Source organism: Leuresthes tenuis, unplaced genomic scaffold (assembly GCF_036924035.1).
Source record: "Leuresthes tenuis unplaced genomic scaffold, fLeuTen1.0.hap1 SCAF_15, whole genome shotgun sequence".
In the NCBI taxonomy this organism is placed as follows: Eukaryota; Metazoa; Chordata; class Actinopteri; order Atheriniformes; family Atherinopsidae; genus Leuresthes; species Leuresthes tenuis.
In genome coordinates, this window is record NW_027325369.1 from 22,112,081 (window position 1) to 22,128,573 (window position 16,493).

The 16,493-nt window shown below is 41.7% G+C and overlaps 2 protein-coding genes across 2 annotated transcripts; one reads left to right on the forward strand and one right to left on the reverse strand.

The window, feature by feature from the left end:
* The first annotated feature begins 503 nt into the window (after positions 1-503).
* adam17a (ADAM metallopeptidase domain 17a) lies at positions 504-14,195 on the forward strand. The gene is made up of 19 exons (XM_072365192.1): positions 504-710; positions 1,012-1,144; positions 3,220-3,353; positions 3,481-3,569; positions 4,588-4,774; positions 6,106-6,236; positions 6,433-6,519; positions 7,020-7,145; positions 7,404-7,548; positions 7,651-7,746; positions 8,078-8,226; positions 9,428-9,627; positions 9,710-9,813; positions 9,959-10,093; positions 10,331-10,461; positions 10,585-10,663; positions 10,788-10,876; positions 10,966-11,025; positions 12,642-14,195. The coding sequence occupies exons 1-19, from the start codon at positions 605-607 to the stop codon at positions 13,059-13,061; spliced, it is 2,601 nt and encodes an 866-aa protein (XP_072221293.1). The 5' UTR covers positions 504-604; the 3' UTR covers positions 13,062-14,195.
* On the reverse strand, positions 14,159-16,491 carry iah1 (isoamyl acetate hydrolyzing esterase 1 (putative)). The gene is made up of 6 exons (XM_072365196.1): positions 16,217-16,491; positions 16,031-16,083; positions 15,441-15,592; positions 14,936-15,097; positions 14,743-14,864; positions 14,159-14,454 (listed from the first exon to the last, which is right to left on the reverse strand). Exons 1-6 carry the CDS (start codon positions 16,277-16,279, stop codon positions 14,278-14,280), a joined length of 729 nt encoding a protein of 242 aa, XP_072221297.1. The 5' UTR covers positions 16,280-16,491; the 3' UTR covers positions 14,159-14,277.
* Between the last annotated feature and the right edge of the window lie 2 nt (positions 16,492-16,493).

Here is a 16,493-nt window from a genome sequence, read left to right on the forward strand (position 1 = left end):
ATAATGCACAAATAATCATAATAGTCTTGTGTTAATAGTTGAATACAAAGGCATTACTGGTGGAAGGTATAAACATTTGGAAGCATGCTAATTATTTTTGTGCATTCCAAGTGGAGATGCTGTCCTGTAAATTTAAAAACGGCAAGAGGAAGAAATAAAATTATTAATGTTAAATGCATATAGTGACTATAGTTCATACTGAAATATGGAAGTAAAGGGCCGCTCATAACAGTAAAATATATCTCTAAATAAAGGCTAGCAAACTAGAAAGATTAGCTGCACGCAAACTAGTTACACCATTTGAATATTGCTAACTCTAAAGGCTCAACAACTTATTTGTATTATATGCAGTACAGTGGATGGAAAAATATTATTATATTGATATGTTATTCCGTAAACTTGTATAAATATTTCTTGAACATTGTGCTACTTGTGCTACATTGTGCTAATGTGGGGGCTGAAATGTTCGTCCCGGGTTTGTCAAAAGCGGATGTTTTATGGTCAAGGCACTTCCGGGTAGATCAGCTAGCTGTCGCTGAGACAAACCGAAATATATATTTTTTGACAATGACAAGACTCGCATAGCTGACAGAGCCACTCAAATATGAGGAGCATATTGGTATTTGTCTTTTTTGTTCCTTGTTGGGTAAACGGTTCAACTAAGTCGAGGTTTACCACAGGAGAGAAAAACGAAGAAACCCCTGAGTTTGGTAAGTAGCTAAGGCGACAGAGAACGTTAGCTAACCTTAGCTTGACTAACAGCTGTCTGCCTTTGCGGTAATGAGAGAAAATTAAACTAATAATTTCCAATTGTGACTAATGTTAAATTCGAGCTACTTTGATAATCGACGTGATATTTGTCCTAAGTGTTCGGGCATTAAATCGTGGGTAGTTGCTAAATAAGATCTTATCGTATCGGGCGAGTAGGTGTGGAACTCGCGCGTATGAACAAACGCTGCTTCAGTTTGGACGGGTATTGAATGGTAACTGACTACTGTCCGTGTGTTGCAGACACTCTCAATTCCCTCCTGTTTGATTATGAAGTGCTGCCTTTCTCGGACTTCCAGTTGCACTCCGTGAGGAAGAGGGACATCCACACCCAGTCGCACCTGGAGCGTCTGGTGAGCTTCAGAGCCCTGCACAGGTACAGCTTCACCCAGCTGCCCGACCCTCTTTCGGAAGTACACCATCGGTGAAAAAAATAAAGCCTAAAGTATGAAGCAGTTTATGCTGTGAAAGTTCACTGCCGTACCGCCTGAGAAGCTCTGATGAACTAGGGACCTCCTGAAATTTATATCCACGTGAATTCCCATGAATGTCCAGACCCAAAGTTTCCAATCAGAGCATTTCACTGTGATAAAGTGATCAGGGATGTCTCTGTTTTAATGTTGTGGCTCATCTTTGCACATTGCATGGTTGCTATAACGTGTCCTCGTGCTGAGGGCAGGTTTCCATTGAAATGCCCAACTCACACAACATGTTGATTTGAGAAAGTAGCTCAGAGGCTCACTTGGGTGACAAAATTGTTGTTATACTTTTTGAGTATGTACAGCATAATGGTTGATTTAAAAAAAAAAAAGAAAAGAAAAAAAAAAATTTACAAGCTCCCAAAACATACTTTCTCATGATATACATTCCTGGGATGCTGTATCTTTCCCCAACCTGCAACCTTATACAGCAAAATGAAGAAAAGACGATTCTATATTACATTAAACAGTGCCTCTCTTATCTAAAAAACCCCACAGACAGTCATGTTTCCTGTTCTGAGAGGTTCTCCTCCTAATAGAGGAACTATTCTCCAACTCTGAGAGAATCGTTTAAATTCTGCCTACATAAAAGTGTTTCATGACTTACGACAGCTACAGTCTGTGGGATTTTTAGCAGTTCTATAACTGTAAGCCACACGGTGACAAGCATCTGATGAACGAGGCTATGGCGTCATGTTTGATGTGTGCAGACGGTATGATGACGATACCTGCTCAATTGTAGCCTTGTTTGAATTCCACACGTTACATTTAGCTGGTTAGGCTTCTTTTCAGGTCTGTTTCGTTCTTTTCACAGTGGGTTTTTCAGCTTTGCGTTGATCAGCATGTCACTCTTTGCTGTGCTATTATTGGTATATTTGGAGACATCGGTCATAGACGCATTTCCGATCATGTCAGAAATAAAAGTGGCTAACAGTAAAACTGGCTAACCATTTTTAGCCACGATCAAAGCTATCCCAATGATTCTATCATGTTGGGTCATCTTTAGTTCACGGCTGAAAATCCCACGGTTTTTACTTGGCATTAAAAGTGATGTGTGGATGTCACTGTGGGCTTTCTAAAGTGCCTGGGAGAACTATGGTCTTGTTCCAAGGAAGGTTGAATACATGCAGTATCACGTGAGAAGTCCACATGCTGCTTGTGATCGGTAGCAGCCGTTGTTGCCCTCTGCTAGAATAATCCTCTGTCCAAGCTCTTTCCTCTGCCTTCTCATTTTGTGCCGGAGGACTTTTAAAGTTATGGCATCAGTTACATTGCTTTTCTGTTCAGTTTTGATCATTTTCTTTCTCTGACATTTTTGTTTCAAATTTTTTCAAGTTGTAGGCTCTTTTATAACAATTGCCTTGATTTCAACATCTTGCCAATCTCTATCAATTAAACGGGGTAGACATGGGTAACAAGGGCCACTCCTTTTCCTACCTTACGCAATCAGAAACCTGTCTGGGAGCGGTACCATCCCCTCAGGAAAATCAAGTCATTTTAATAGTTTTGTGGAATTTTCTTCCCCACATATTTGGTAACCAGTGTAGACTAACCCATTTGGCATTTACCAGAATGTCCTGATTGTCACTACGAGCTTGGCTTCGAGACATTTTCTATATATTTTATTTTTTTGTTTCAGGTGTACCTCTTGCATGCACCATGCTGTATTTGCGATCTGTTGATTCTGAGTAATCTTAAGAAAGACAGAAAAATTTTATGACAAAGAAAGCTATATAATTACAGGGACCAATAATTATTTCAGTATAGATATTGCAGTATGAGTAGTGCTTGAAGATATTCTGGAAAAATGTAAACTTTGGGTATCTTTGATTAGATTGAACTTATTCTGTCAAATCAAGAAGACATGTCCCTTAAACCTTTTGTTAAATCCAGTGTGACTTTCGTACCTAAAACACCTACTGATGCTTTTGTTAAGATCGATGACATGTTGTCATCTTTTTTCTGACTTCAGGGAGTTCAAGCTTTACTTGACCACAAACACGGACCTTTTTACTGACAAATTCAAAGCTGTGTTTGTCGACAAACACGGGAAGGAGGAGAACTATGATGTTCAGCTTCAGAACTATTTCACCGGACATGTTGTTGGTGAGTTGACAAAGACTTTTTTTTTTTTTTTCCTTAAACCATTCTTTACCTGACCCAACGTTAGTCGTTGGTAGATTCTAGCATCCAGACCAAATCCATATTTAATAGATGACTTTTGTGTTTACAGGGGAGGAGAACTCACGTGTGCAGGCACACATAGATGGAGATGAATTCTCTGCTCACATCCTCACAGATGGAGCAGAGTATAATGTGGAAGTAAGTGTCTTATCATTACCTCTCAGTTGAACCCAATTAGGGAAGAATCGACGCCCTTAACATTTTCAAAGGCACTTGATCAAAACATTTACTGAATACGGTGCTGTACTCTGTAAATCTTAGCAGCTTTTCAGTGGGATTTTTATATAATCCATTGGGATTTCTCTTCTAAAGTGGTTTCCACTCATGAACACTGCAGATGTTGAGGAGAATGTGTGGACAATTTGATACGGTCTCTTTCTGCAGTTGTTGTTCACACAAGCGCTTCACAGCAGGAGGTGGAGATGCCCCCTCCCAGCTGGAAATGCGAAGGAGGGTGTGCGGGGGAATGGCTGTCTAGAGCGCGTAGGAGGCGCAGAAATGCATAAATTCCACTGTGGAAAAGCTGTGTTGTCTTTGCAACACGTTGAGAATTGCAGATGAGGCTCTTTGTTGTGTTGATAAGCGTACTGCAGGTATCTGTATGTATCCACAACAGTGGGGAGCGAGCAGAAAGCTGCATGCAAGGACAAACTCACCAGCACACACACCCACCCACGCTCACTCGGACAGCAAACACAAATGCTCTGAAATGTTTACTGGCGTGTTCATGCATCGTCTCACCTGCTAATGTGCCAGAGATTTGACTACAGATCTGGGTAGAAAATCTCCACAAGAAGTTTAGCGGGAATGTTGTGGGCATTTACATTGAAAGAGAAGGTAGTAGTTGCATAGTTGATGCACTATAGCCAAGATTATCTCAACCTGAGGGTAAATGCATCAGGTATTCTAAAGTATGGAAAAAGAAGCATGACATCGCATCACAACTTTACACTTTCCAGTTATTTATAGCTCGTAATTTTCTAAATGCATTGTGCCGCACTCGGCTCTATCTTTTCCCTGTTTTCAGTTACAGACTTATCTTTACAGCCACAACCTGCTTTTGTTGATGTGTTGTGTTTTTGTCCTAAACTCCCCCCTCTCTTTTTTTTTATGGAAAACTCTAATACGATCTCCCTTTTTTCTTTTGGCCATCCAGCCCCTGTGGAGGTTTACAGATTCCCCAATTGATGGCAGGTTGCTGGTTTATCGCTCCGAGGATGTCAGGAATCTGAGCCGCATCGTTTCTCCAAAAGTGTGTGGTTACGTCCATGCAGAGGCCGAGGACATTCTGCCTCAGAGTGTCAGGAGGAGCTGGGAAAGACATGGGGCACAAATGGAAAATGGTGAGCTGGGGATGCAGAATCCTCAAATATATGTACATATTTGTGCAGATTACAACCTAAGCTTTGTGCTTTTTATGTAGACTGTAAAGAGAAAGTTAAAAAGAGAGAGTAGGAGGATTAATGTTTAGGTTTGAGAGAAAGAAGGAGAAGGCTTTAGCCTTGAGACAAAAGAGGTGGGTGTGAATTCTGCAGTAGTGACTTTAATTAGAGCCTGTTTCTTTAAAACACATCTTAGCGCGCTCATACATACTGCTGACAAGTAGGTATTATTTATATATATATATATATATATATATATCTTTTGTGCTATCTTGGAAATGTAAAGCATATAGCAGTGTTAATGTGCCAGAGGAGATATCTACAACACCTCCCTTTGGTTCATAGCTGAAAGCTCTCACTTGGGAGATGAGTTGAGGTGAAGGTTCGTATGGAGGAGGCATTAAAATTCATGGAGACTCTGCAGCCCAATGAGATGAGTCTGAGTCGTCACTGCTCTCCCACAGCTTGTTGATGAGGCCAGTGCTGCACTCTCCCACTCTTGTGAATAATGTAGAGCCAAGTGCACTGTATGATGTAATGCTCAAAATGATGTGCTCCTGTTTTCCTGCTCTGATTGCGAAGAGTTTTTAGTCCATTAAGTATTCAGGGTCTAATCTAGGATTTCTGTTTATCAAATAAATAGAACTAAAGCATTTTGTGTACTGCAGCTGCGTCTTTTTCCATCCATTAATATGTACCTCTGTTCAAAAGGATCATATTAGAGCCATGGAGTGACCCACTCGACTCCACTTGGCCACTCTCCTCCACAGGGTCTGCCTCTTTTGAAATCTGTAGTACTCTGTATGCCTTGAAGCACATTGTTAGAGTATGACAGGCCATACAGTGAAAAGCCAGAGAGCTCAGGCCTCCCAGCAAACAAATTCATTTTCAAGTACTTACATTTCCCTCATCTGCAAGATCCAAACCCAAATATATGCTCTTAAGCACAGAGAAAAGTCATATTGTTCTTCTTAAGAGTTACTGCCACTTCTTCCTCCAACTGTCAGAGTTTTCTGATTGATTTGATTGATTTAATTCAAATTGATTGTGCTCATAAGCCTCCATGACCCAGGCAGTTGAAATCTGGCCCAAATGGAAAGCAGGACCCAACAAAAAATGAAGACGTGCTAAATTTGAAAATGAGGACAGCTTGCAGTGAAATACTGGAGCATGGCCTCATTCACACTTGAATGTTCTGATGAATTTCTGTATAGTGGATCTCTATGTAAGCTTAGGTGTCGCCTACATTGTGTTGCAGCTTCATTACTGCTGTTCCTGTCACTTTCTTGCAGAATACCATCACAGAGAGAAGAGAGAAAGTCACGACCACAGGAAGAATACCTGCCCCTTGTTGCTGGTTGCAGACTATCGCTTCTTTAGAAACATGGGCCGCGGACAGGAGAGCGTCACTCTAAACTATCTGGTCTGACGTCACGATTCTACATTCAAACCTTTTTCATTCGAACAACTTAAGATGTTTTATTTACCTAGAATAAAAAAATAAAAAATCTGTGTTGTATTATCAGTAGGCTAGTATCAGCAGGAAATTCCCCATAGTTCTGCTAAAATTTTTATGAGTGCAAATCAGTATGTTTATTTACTTTTCTTTCTCACTGCAGATCGAGCTGATTGATCGAGTTGATGACATTTATCGGAACACCACATGGGATGATGAATATAAAGGCTATGGGGTCCAGATCCATCAGGTGTGCATCTGTCTGTAAATTGTCCTTTGGCTCTACAGCCTTTTTTTGTGGTGCTTTCTAGTACTCTGGCTTTATAATGGCTTCATTTTATGCAGCGTCATCCCCGGAAATGAGGCTGAGAATAGCACAGTCCTTCAGGGGGTTTGAGGATAGCATTTTTAGGAGGAGCTGAGCGCTTGCCTCGTGGGGTGATTTAATTTGTTCCAAAGGCTTTAGGAATGAATAGAGAGATTGTTCGTAATGCTGGGAGTCCTTGGCTGTCTCACTGAAAAGATATGCATTCATGCAGCTGCTTTTGGATTATGTCTCAATTTTTTTTTTCACCATAAATGTCAAGAAGAATTTGTCCTCTGTCACGTTGAACCACAGTTAAAAGCCCAGAATGTGTTGATGAGTGACTGATTAATTTCCCCTTTTTAAACCTGCAATCAAACTGCTAGCATGAAGCTGAAGTCAGGCCAATTCTGAAAACCTATGTGCGCTGTCTCCACCATTCTCAGATTATTATTAATAGGGAGCCTACAAAGCCTCCCTCAGACCATGCTGGCAACGACTGGGTCCACTATAATATGGAGAACAGCCCTGTGAGGGGCAAGGAGGTCTGGGACGTGAAGAGACTTTTAGAGGTAAGAAAGCAAATTTCAGAGAAGGACATGAACTGTATGTAGGTGATCAAAAATTGAATCCTCAACTAACCTTTTTTTTTTTTTAAATCCTCTGCCAGATTAGTCCAAATACTTTACCACATCCTTTCAGTTTGTTGTCTTGATATCAAAGTGAGCTGCTCTGGTGTTAATGTCCATCATCAGTTGTTTAGATGCTGCCAGTAAAACTAATTTAGACTCTAATTAACGTTTGTGTGTAATTCTCCTCGTGTTCCTCAGCAATTCAGCTCAGACGTAGCTGACAATGCCTCCATCGTGTGTCTGGCCCACCTGTTCACCTACCAGGACTTTGACGAGGGCACACTGGGTCTGGCCTATGTCGCCCCCTCCAAATCTCAAGCCCTGGGTGGCTTATGTCCAAAGCGTAAGACACCTCGCTTTCCTGTAAAATGACTTTATTTTGATAAGCTAAACATACGTTACTGTATGTACCGACTTTTAAAAAGTTTTTTTGTTCATGTTCTAGCTTACTACCCGTCTCGCTCTTCCAAGAAGCCCAGTTACCTCAACACAGGCCTGACCAGCACCAAGAACTATGGCAAAACCATCCTCACAAAGGCCAGTTCTTTCTTTCTTTTTTTAAAACTGGTTTTTAATCCGATTCTTTGATAGATTTGATCACTATGGGCACCTGGTTTCAGCCTTGATTTTATACAACATGTCATCCTGTCAAGTTTTTGTTCTGAGTGGAGCAGGAACACCTTTTGTGTGGGAGTAACGGTGATGCAAACACAAGTATTGTTGTATGCAGCTGCCAGGCTCCCGATCACGCCGGATCAGCACCCCCACTCGATAGAATGTATTGTTAGTGAAATTTGTCCTTCATTAGCCGAAGCATCCGGCAGTAATGCCCGTCATAATTAGATGTGGTGGGTTTGTATCTCAACAGGAAGCAGATTTGGTGACGACTCACGAACTGGGTCATAACTTTGGAGCGGAACATGATCCTGATAACATCCCTCACTGCGCTCCCAGTGATGACAACGGGGGGAAATTTGTCATGTACCCCATTGCTGTCAGCGGAGACCATGTTAACAACAAGGTGCTTATCCAATTAGAATCATTCTCACACAACATTATTCCAGCTCTGATAATAGAGCAAGAATGACAAGAAGCATTCGTTTATGCCAGTTAATGATATAAAATGTGATAGGAAAGGCATTTCTAAATGTTACAGGAACCTTGATAATTAAGTCACAGTTGTTCTTGTGAAATGTAATGACTCACAGAAATGAATCCAGAGAGAATAATAGGCTTCAATAGCACATAGGCATTTGTGTTGGCTGCAGTTTCAGTGTTTAAGTGGTTATGATTTTTATGTTTGACCCTTTTTGAAGATAAAGAAGCATGAAAACTTTACAGAGATTGTCAAAATGCGTCAATAAATGCACTCGAAGGCCGTGAGACTGTTAGGTTGGCTGTAAACTCTTTGGCGAGCACATTTTTTTCCACTGTAGTCACTTCCACACACACGCTGCTTTCCATTAACCTGAAAGCCACTTCACACCTCAGTGTCATGTCTAAATGAACACGCTGTTGCTTTTCTGTGACACTCTGCAACTGGAACTTAACCAGGTCCATCTCAATAACTTTTACAAATCACTTTCAAAAGGGTTCAGATTGAGGATTCAGAGGAATCTGACAGATTGTCTCACAAAGTAAAGACATTGCACTCTTCTATCCCATTGTTTTCTGTGTAACAATAAGCACAAAATATTTTAGTGTTTAAGCCAAATATTTGGGGGAAAAAATCATTTGAGTTGCAGCTTCGGTTTTCTGTGATTACATAGCAATATTTTCATCTTCTTAATATAATGCAGTGGGCTTTTCTTTATGGCAAAATGACACGTAATGGCAGAACTGTTACTCTCAGTTAATTCTTTAATGACACCCAGAAATGTACCATTACAGAGCAGTTAAGTCGTTAAAGAGCTATAAGCCTGAATAGACTCAATTATGCAACTTTTAGAGACATGAATGATGCTGCTCCCCATGGCTTTAACAGACCGATCAAACAGTTGATGCTGCATATCTCATGACTGACGGGGGTTTATGGTTTTGTTGTCTGTGCAATTATTCATTGGATATTGATTTACTTTTCTGCATAAATGAGATAATGTTTTTTTTTTTCTTCAGTGTTTTAGTTTCATGGCAATGCTTTGTCATTCTTTGCCTTTCATATTTGTCCTTCAGTTTTAGGTAACATTTATCTGCCCTCATCTGTTTCTCCTTCCCTCCTTAAGCGCTTCTCCAACTGCAGCAAGATCTCAGTCGGAAAGACTTTACGTCTCAAGGCTCCGGTGTGCTTCAAGGAGAGGAACAGTAAAGTATGTGGGAACTCCAGGGTGGAGGACGGGGAGGACTGTGATCCTGGGCTCCTCCATCTCAACGATGACCCTTGCTGCACTGCAGACTGCAAGTTCAAAAGTGGTGTACAGTGCAGGTAAGTTATGCAAAAGACCGATGAATCATACACACAAGTCTCAGGAATGACTCAAGCAGTGCATTAACTGATGTCTCCACAGTGACAGAAACAGCCCTTGCTGCAGGAATTGCATGTTCGAGCAGGCAGGAAAAAGATGCCAGGAGCCCATTAGTGCCACCTGTAAAGGAATGTCTTCCTGCACAGGTGATCTCCTCCTGCTGGTCTAAATCTGGAACTGCAGCGTTTATTTCAGGCTGCTGTGTTGTTTGGCTGGTCATGTCATTAGTTGATCAGCTAAACAACCTGTGTAAATAATTGATATCTCAACCTTTTTTTCCTGACTTCACAGGCAACAGCAGTCAGTGTCCTCCTCCTGAAAATGCTGATAACAACACCGTGTGTGTTGACAACGGACGGTGTTACAATGGCGAGTGCAACCCCTTCTGTGAGGCCGTACAGAAGCTGCAGTCCTGTGCTTGCAATGGTAACGAGCATTTGATTATTACAGGTGTTTTTAAAATGTTTTTGATCAGGTGGATCGTTTTTGGCAGCGATTCACTTTTTATGTCGGTGCGTTGTTTACCTTTGAAAGTCAAATACACAGAGCTTAAAAGAATTTTCACTGATTTCCAGAAGGAAGAAGTTGTTCTGTATTGTTTATTGTTCTGTATCTTTGTTGTGTTTTGTGTGTAATGTTTTTTTTTTTAACTTTTACTCCCAGAAACGGACAACTCCTGCAAAGTGTGCTGCAGGGGACCGGGTGGCATCTGCTCTCCCTTCATCCTGGAAAATGGCAGTTTTATTTACCTTCGCAAAGGCAAACCCTGCACCGTCGGCTTCTGCGATGGAAGCGTGAGTCACCAAATCTTAATCTCTCAGTCTCACCGACTAGATTCTAGCTGATCGAATATCTGCAAAAGCATGCTGGAAAAATCCGAGGCTAAATGCAGCGACGACTTTCTCTTGTTGAAACAGGGAAAGTGCATGAAGCAGGTACAGGATGTGATTGAGAGGTTGTGGGATTTCATTGACAAGCTGGACATTAACACGTTTGGTAAGTTGACTACAAGCAGGCTGCTTTACCATTTAAAAGCAAAAGTAACTAAAGCAGGCAGAGGAATATTTGATTAAGTTTTTTCTTTTGTGTGTTGCTCTCTTTGTCCTCGTGTCTTCATCAGGGAAGTTCTTGGCTGATAACATTGTGGGCTCAGTCGTGGTGTTTTCCCTCATTTTTTGGATTCCTCTCAGTATCCTGGTTCACTGTGTGGTAAGAACCTGATCTTCATCGTCTTCCCTCCCTTTTACATCGTGAGTAATCACCTCCACTTCTTATTGTTGTCTTTTTTTCCTCTGTAGGACAAACGACTTGACCAGCAATATGAAGAGGACACAAAGTCAATTTACTACCCTCCAAGTGTAAGTTCATCATGCTTTTTATTCTCATATATGATCGTGTGCACTTGCCTTGCTGCCACACTAACCAAACTAATCCAGTCCAGCATAGCTTTATGGAACACTGACGTCTTTAATAAGGAAGAAAAGGGGAGTGGTTTAAATGTTTGCCTGTTGCCTTACAACATATAAACTTAGAGAAGGTCTTGCTTAATGAAGAAGGCGTATGATTAAATGAGGTCAACAGAAAGGCACCACACTGTCACACCCGTTTTAACATTATTTTTTCCAGGGCCATTTTCACTAGTTTGACTAGTTCAAAGTGACATACTTTAGCACTAATATATGAATGAAATAATTTGACATCTCGTAACGCCTGTGAGGGTTGCCTTGTGTTGCTTGCCTCTATGAATCAAATCAAATCTAGATGAGCTCAGCTGTTTTTAACACCTTGGACCTAAAACTTTGATAATTTGTTGTATTAATTTTGTCTTATTTGATTGCTTATTTAATTCTTGATATATCTGGTGCTAAATTGGCTCACAGTCTTGGATAAGAACAGGACAAAAAAAGTTCTTTATAATCCCAAAGTGGATAAACCGTCAGTAACAGCTGCACAACGCTGCTGCGTTCCTAAATGACCTGTTCGTCACTCTTTGCCTTGGAACTGCAGCAGATGGTGGAGGTTTGTAGTAGAGCTCCCCCCATAGGTGAGTGTGTGTAATGGCATGGTGTTGCATTGTTTTGCCATTGAGTCCACGATGCATGGTCAGTGGCCCGTGTTTGGGATACTCCTGCAGTCGCTCACTCACTCTCTCTCTCTGATGCAATCGATGATCGAGCTGCACGTTTTCCAGCCCTCAAAGTCGCATTCATCTGACAGAGAAACCCATAAATGCGACTGAACGTCTGTGTGTTCCTCTGCACAGATGCATAAGGTCATCTGATCAGATTTTACCTCCACTAAGTTAACATTTTAGGAGTACTCAAAGAGCGAGAGGACCAAACAGGTTGTTGTTGTCTGTCGTGAAATCTGATGTGAAAGTGTGAGTCAACATTTTCAGTTTGCATCTGCCACAACAAACCATGGGTTGACTGTTTTGTAGGTGATTGTATTTATTTTTACTCTTTTTCTTTTTGGCTGTCTGTACTTCCATTTTAGATTTAACTGGGACCATGTGGAGACTGAGGGTACATTCCTATTTAGCCCTTTCTGTTGACATTTTGACTTGCCAGTGCTCCATAAGCACAGGGGGTCAAAGAGTGATGGCTTACTTTAATGTAGATGTGCCATTAGGTCCTGTAACCCGAGGCTCTGGTACCCCTAAACGGACTGCAGCCATGTTGAGTTGTAACACCTCTGTTTGACAAATCAAAATGTCTACAGGTAGAAAGGTTTCTTTTACTCATTCCCACCATTAATTGAGATATTGGGGGCTGTTAATTAGGATAGAGATAGCAGATAGCTATTGAAATTTCTAAAAGAATTATAATCTTTTGATGCTGTAATGTTAAACTAAGATGTTAAGGAGAAATAGGATAGTTTGAAATTAACAGAATGAAGTAAAAGGGAATGGATCCCCTGTCAAAGACAGATTTCTTTGATGTCCCTCTTCTCACGTGTTGCTTTTGTTCTACAGAGTCAAGACATGTTGAACAACCTCGAGTCAGCGTCCGTGCGCATCGTCAAGCCTCCTCAGCCTCCCTCCTCCTCCGCTGGCAGGACCGCGCTCTTGTCTCAGTTCCCACAGCCTCAGCAGCTGAGCCAGGTCCGCGCCCATCCCGCAGCCAGCTCCAGCAGTACCCAGGACCCCGGCCCGAGCTACGGCGCCACCCCGGACAGCGGAGGGGGGCCGCAGATGGCAACCATCCAGGAGGACACCAGCAGCGACTCTCCCCTGGCAGAGGAGGGCCAGTCGGACGATTTCACAACCGCCGGAGCCTGCTCGTCGGCTACGAAATCCTCCTACGAGGATCTGACAGACCAGAACCCGCAAGCCAGAGAGCGGTGGCAACTCAAGAGGCAGGACTGCATTGACACAAAAGAGACGGAGTGCTGAGAGGAAGCAAGCAGCCCATTTTATGTAAAAAACAAAACAAAAAAAAAAAGTCCACTCCTCTTGATCATTTAAGGGAACAAGCGAACACACGCAGCAGCGTTCGCCTTTCAGTTTTCACGCCACAGCCGACCGCTGTGTAACGTAATAGCAGACATCTTCCTGCATCTTTTTTTAAGAGTCACCTGTACGTTGAATTTAACCACTATGACGAGTCTGAATCCCTTCAACAGTTTTTTGTGCCTTTTTGAGTTGATTTAAAGCCTGACATCTGTGAAAGTGAAAATGAATATTTTTCTAACAAAAAGCTTCTGAATATGCAAATACTTTTCAGACACAAAATGAGATGAGAACGGAGCAGACTGAATCTGAGGCTCTCATCTGTTTTTTTTTTTTCTTGTACTACGCAGTAAGCTATGATTGTCGACCACTTCTCATCCCTTTGTTTATTTATGTCATAACTGGACGTTAGCCAGTAGAGGAAACATTTCAGTGTATTTTCTGTTCATTAAGCAGATGGACACAGGACTTAAAAGATGATGTTTTGTCTTGAATTTGTGTTACATGCACTTAAAGGTATTTTTAACTTCACTGGAGAATTTAGATTATATGATGTGCTACATCTCTGTGTATATGATGCGGCGTTGTGTGTCAATGTCATATCATCGTACTCGGCTTCCAGTAATGTTGTGGTTTGAAAATCGGCCTCTCTGATGTCGATTCCTTGCCACGAAAACAAACATGGTGCCTTGTACAGAAGTAGGTTGACCATTCCGAGCAGGTGAACGTTTCACGGCGTCTTTCATTTGATCTGCGAATCCCTGGGTGCCGTTTTTCTGTTTGGTTTTCTGCATTTGTGCCGATCCGAGCTCTGAAGCTCTTCTGCGTAGTTGATGCCGTCTCGCCACTGTTAGCTGCTGCGTCGCGTTAACATTGCAAAACACGTATTTTATTGTAGGTCAAGAAAATAACTAGATTGTGCTAATTTTTATACACATACGACAAGCTGGATGTGAAAACGGCCGTGTCATGTCAGATAATGTGTATGTTCATGTTGTTTGTATACCAAGTTCTTTACTTGTATAACTACACATGTCAAAAATAATAAAAAAAAGTCTTTATTGAGCATTTTAAACACATGGTCTTGCATTCATATAAATCAAAGCTCCAGGGCTAACCATATGTAAAGGAATAGTTTTCACAGCAAACATCCTCTGCTTCATTGGTTACAGAGGAGGCTGCTTTCGGGGCTCTTGGCGTCGACGTCTCCCCAGTAAGGCAGGATGAAGGGCAGCTCAGACACGCGGCTCTCCAGGATTCCCCACAGGTGCTGGACCACAAACTGGTTTCCCTTCTCAGAGAGATGCAGCCCATCTGACAGGTACACTGTGTAGTCCTATAGAGACGAGGATCAACCAGGAAGGCTCGGATTAAAATTCAAGACCCGATCAACCTGCTTCAGGGTTCTAATATTCAAGTAAAAATCAAGAACCTGCAAACGTTTAGCATATAAATGACAAGGGTGACTTAAGTTCAGTTTTCTGACCAATTGACTGCGAAAATCTGACGAACAATGTGCAAAACCTTTTGGAATGAGACACTTTTATATACACGGAGTACAGTGATTTAATGTGAAGGACTTGCAGGACAGACTAGTAATGATATAATGATAGACTCCACCCACTTTTCCATCTTTCTGCATGAGTGTCCACAGATCGAGGACTTCTGAACCACACTGGCCAGCCGCCTGGACACAGGCCAGGGCATACTGCCCCGCCATGGAGTTATGACGATTGAGAGGACATCCTGGAGGAGACACAGGGAGGCACTTTGCAGGCGAAATGTTAAAACAGAAGAGAAAGGTGGCTCAGTGTTACCTTTGAGAGCGCACTCCTTCTCCCAGGCTGGCTCGTGAATAGGAGGAGGAGTAATGAAGATAACTTTGTCTGCTGACACGCCAGCTGAGGTCAGAAGCCTGCTGATCTCCTTCAGGTTCTCAGAATACTCCTGCAGAGGGATGTGCTGCTGTGGGTTCTCATCTACAAAAAGACAGAAGGGTAAACAAATGCTTTTATTAGTCGCAAGCTACATTATCCTGCAGTTAAAACGTGAAAAACATCGGCACGTTCAAAGCCCCCCTCCCAAACACATACCACAAAGATAGATGAGAATGTTGTCCTGTGTCCTAACAGCATTTAACCTTATAACCGTAATGACACATTACACTACTGTCCATACAGACTTTTAAAGAATCCCTTTAGCATGACCGCTAATATTTGTGTCGTTCCCACATAAATGAAATTAGACACTGAAATTGCAAGAGAGCACCCAAACTGACTGGAACTAAGTGATCATTACAGGACGACAGCTGGAAGGCTGTACCTTCCAGTGCAGAGTCGTTGGCTCCAAAGAAGACCGTAACTGCTACTATGTTGTTGTCTGCTGAGTTTTGGCCACTAATGAGGCGAGGAAGAAGAATCTTGGCCCATCTGGAGTTGTAGCCAGACAGTCCTCTGTTTACAACGTCACATTTTCTGAAGAGGAAGTAAATGTCAGATTCAGCGACCAAAGGCACAGTTCCACCCTTAGAATCCTTAGAGACATGGGGAGTTATTTATCGAGTGAGGGGTCAGATTTTTTCCCCCTAAAGTTTAGAGCCTAAAAAAAAAAAAGGTCACTGTAGTGTAATACTGATTCAAAAATTGGATCTGTATATGTGTTAATAAACTTTCTTACGACCTCTTTCAATGACTAAAATAATCTGCTAATCGTAGTTTGGATTTCATATCATATCCTCAACTCAAAAAATTAACTCGTGTCCCCAATTATTCTAACTGAAAATATAAATTGGGTATCAGACAGGGGAAATTAAAAAAAAAAAGTTGAATTCACGTAGCATAGCCCGTATCATATTTATGTTTAACCTTGGTTAAATTGTAAAAATTAAGCTCAAACAAGTGGGAATTGCTCACCTTGCAAGTCTGTTGGCTAATTCAGCTCCCCATCCATTGGCTTGAAAAGAAAACTGAAAGATGCAACAGCAAGTGTCACTACTTCCACATTTAGGCTGGCAGTCCTCCAGCTACAGTTTACCGAGAGTGTATCACACAACACGGACAATACTGTCTGTAAATAACGATCTTAATGTACATACAAACCTGTGTAATAGAGTCGCCAAATAAAATAACTTTGGGCCAAACAACTGTTGTGAATTTGGACATGTCTGGACAAGTCTGTCCAGAGTCTCGAAGGAATCACGAAAGATAACGCGAGACGTCGTAATCCCGGAAACCTTGGTCACCCAGATAAATAGAGGGATGATGAATTAGTCGAACACTCCTGTTAAATAATGTTTTTTTTCCAAAGCCTATGAATTCTGGGATAGTGTCTGATAGAACAATGATAAGGTAGACAAATAAAAAAAGCCGCTATGCC

What these genes read in the sequence shown, in the direction of transcription:
- adam17a (XM_072365192.1), top strand. Translation starts at nt 605, where the DNA reads ATGAGGAGCATATTGGTATTTGTCTTTTTTGTTCCTTGTTGGGTAAAC. An exon ending in ATGGGGTCCAGATCCATCAG is followed by an intron (nt 6,520 to 7,019) that starts GTGTGCATCTGT and finishes CACCATTCTCAG; the next exon opens with ATTATTATTAATAGGGAGCC. An exon ending in GGGTGGCTTATGTCCAAAGC is followed by an intron (nt 7,549 to 7,650) that starts GTAAGACACCTC and finishes TTCATGTTCTAG; the next exon opens with CTTACTACCCGTCTCGCTCT.
- iah1 (XM_072365196.1), bottom strand. Translation starts at nt 16,279, where the DNA reads ATGTCCAAATTCACAACAGTTGTTTGGCCCAAAGTTATTTTATTTGGC. An exon ending in TTAGCCAACAGACTTGCAAG is followed by an intron (nt 15,593 to 16,030) that starts GTGAGCAATTCC and finishes CTTCCTCTTCAG; the next exon opens with AAAATGTGACGTTGTAAACA. An exon ending in CAACGACTCTGCACTGGAAG is followed by an intron (nt 15,098 to 15,440) that starts GTACAGCCTTCC and finishes GTCTTTTTGTAG; the next exon opens with ATGAGAACCCACAGCAGCAC.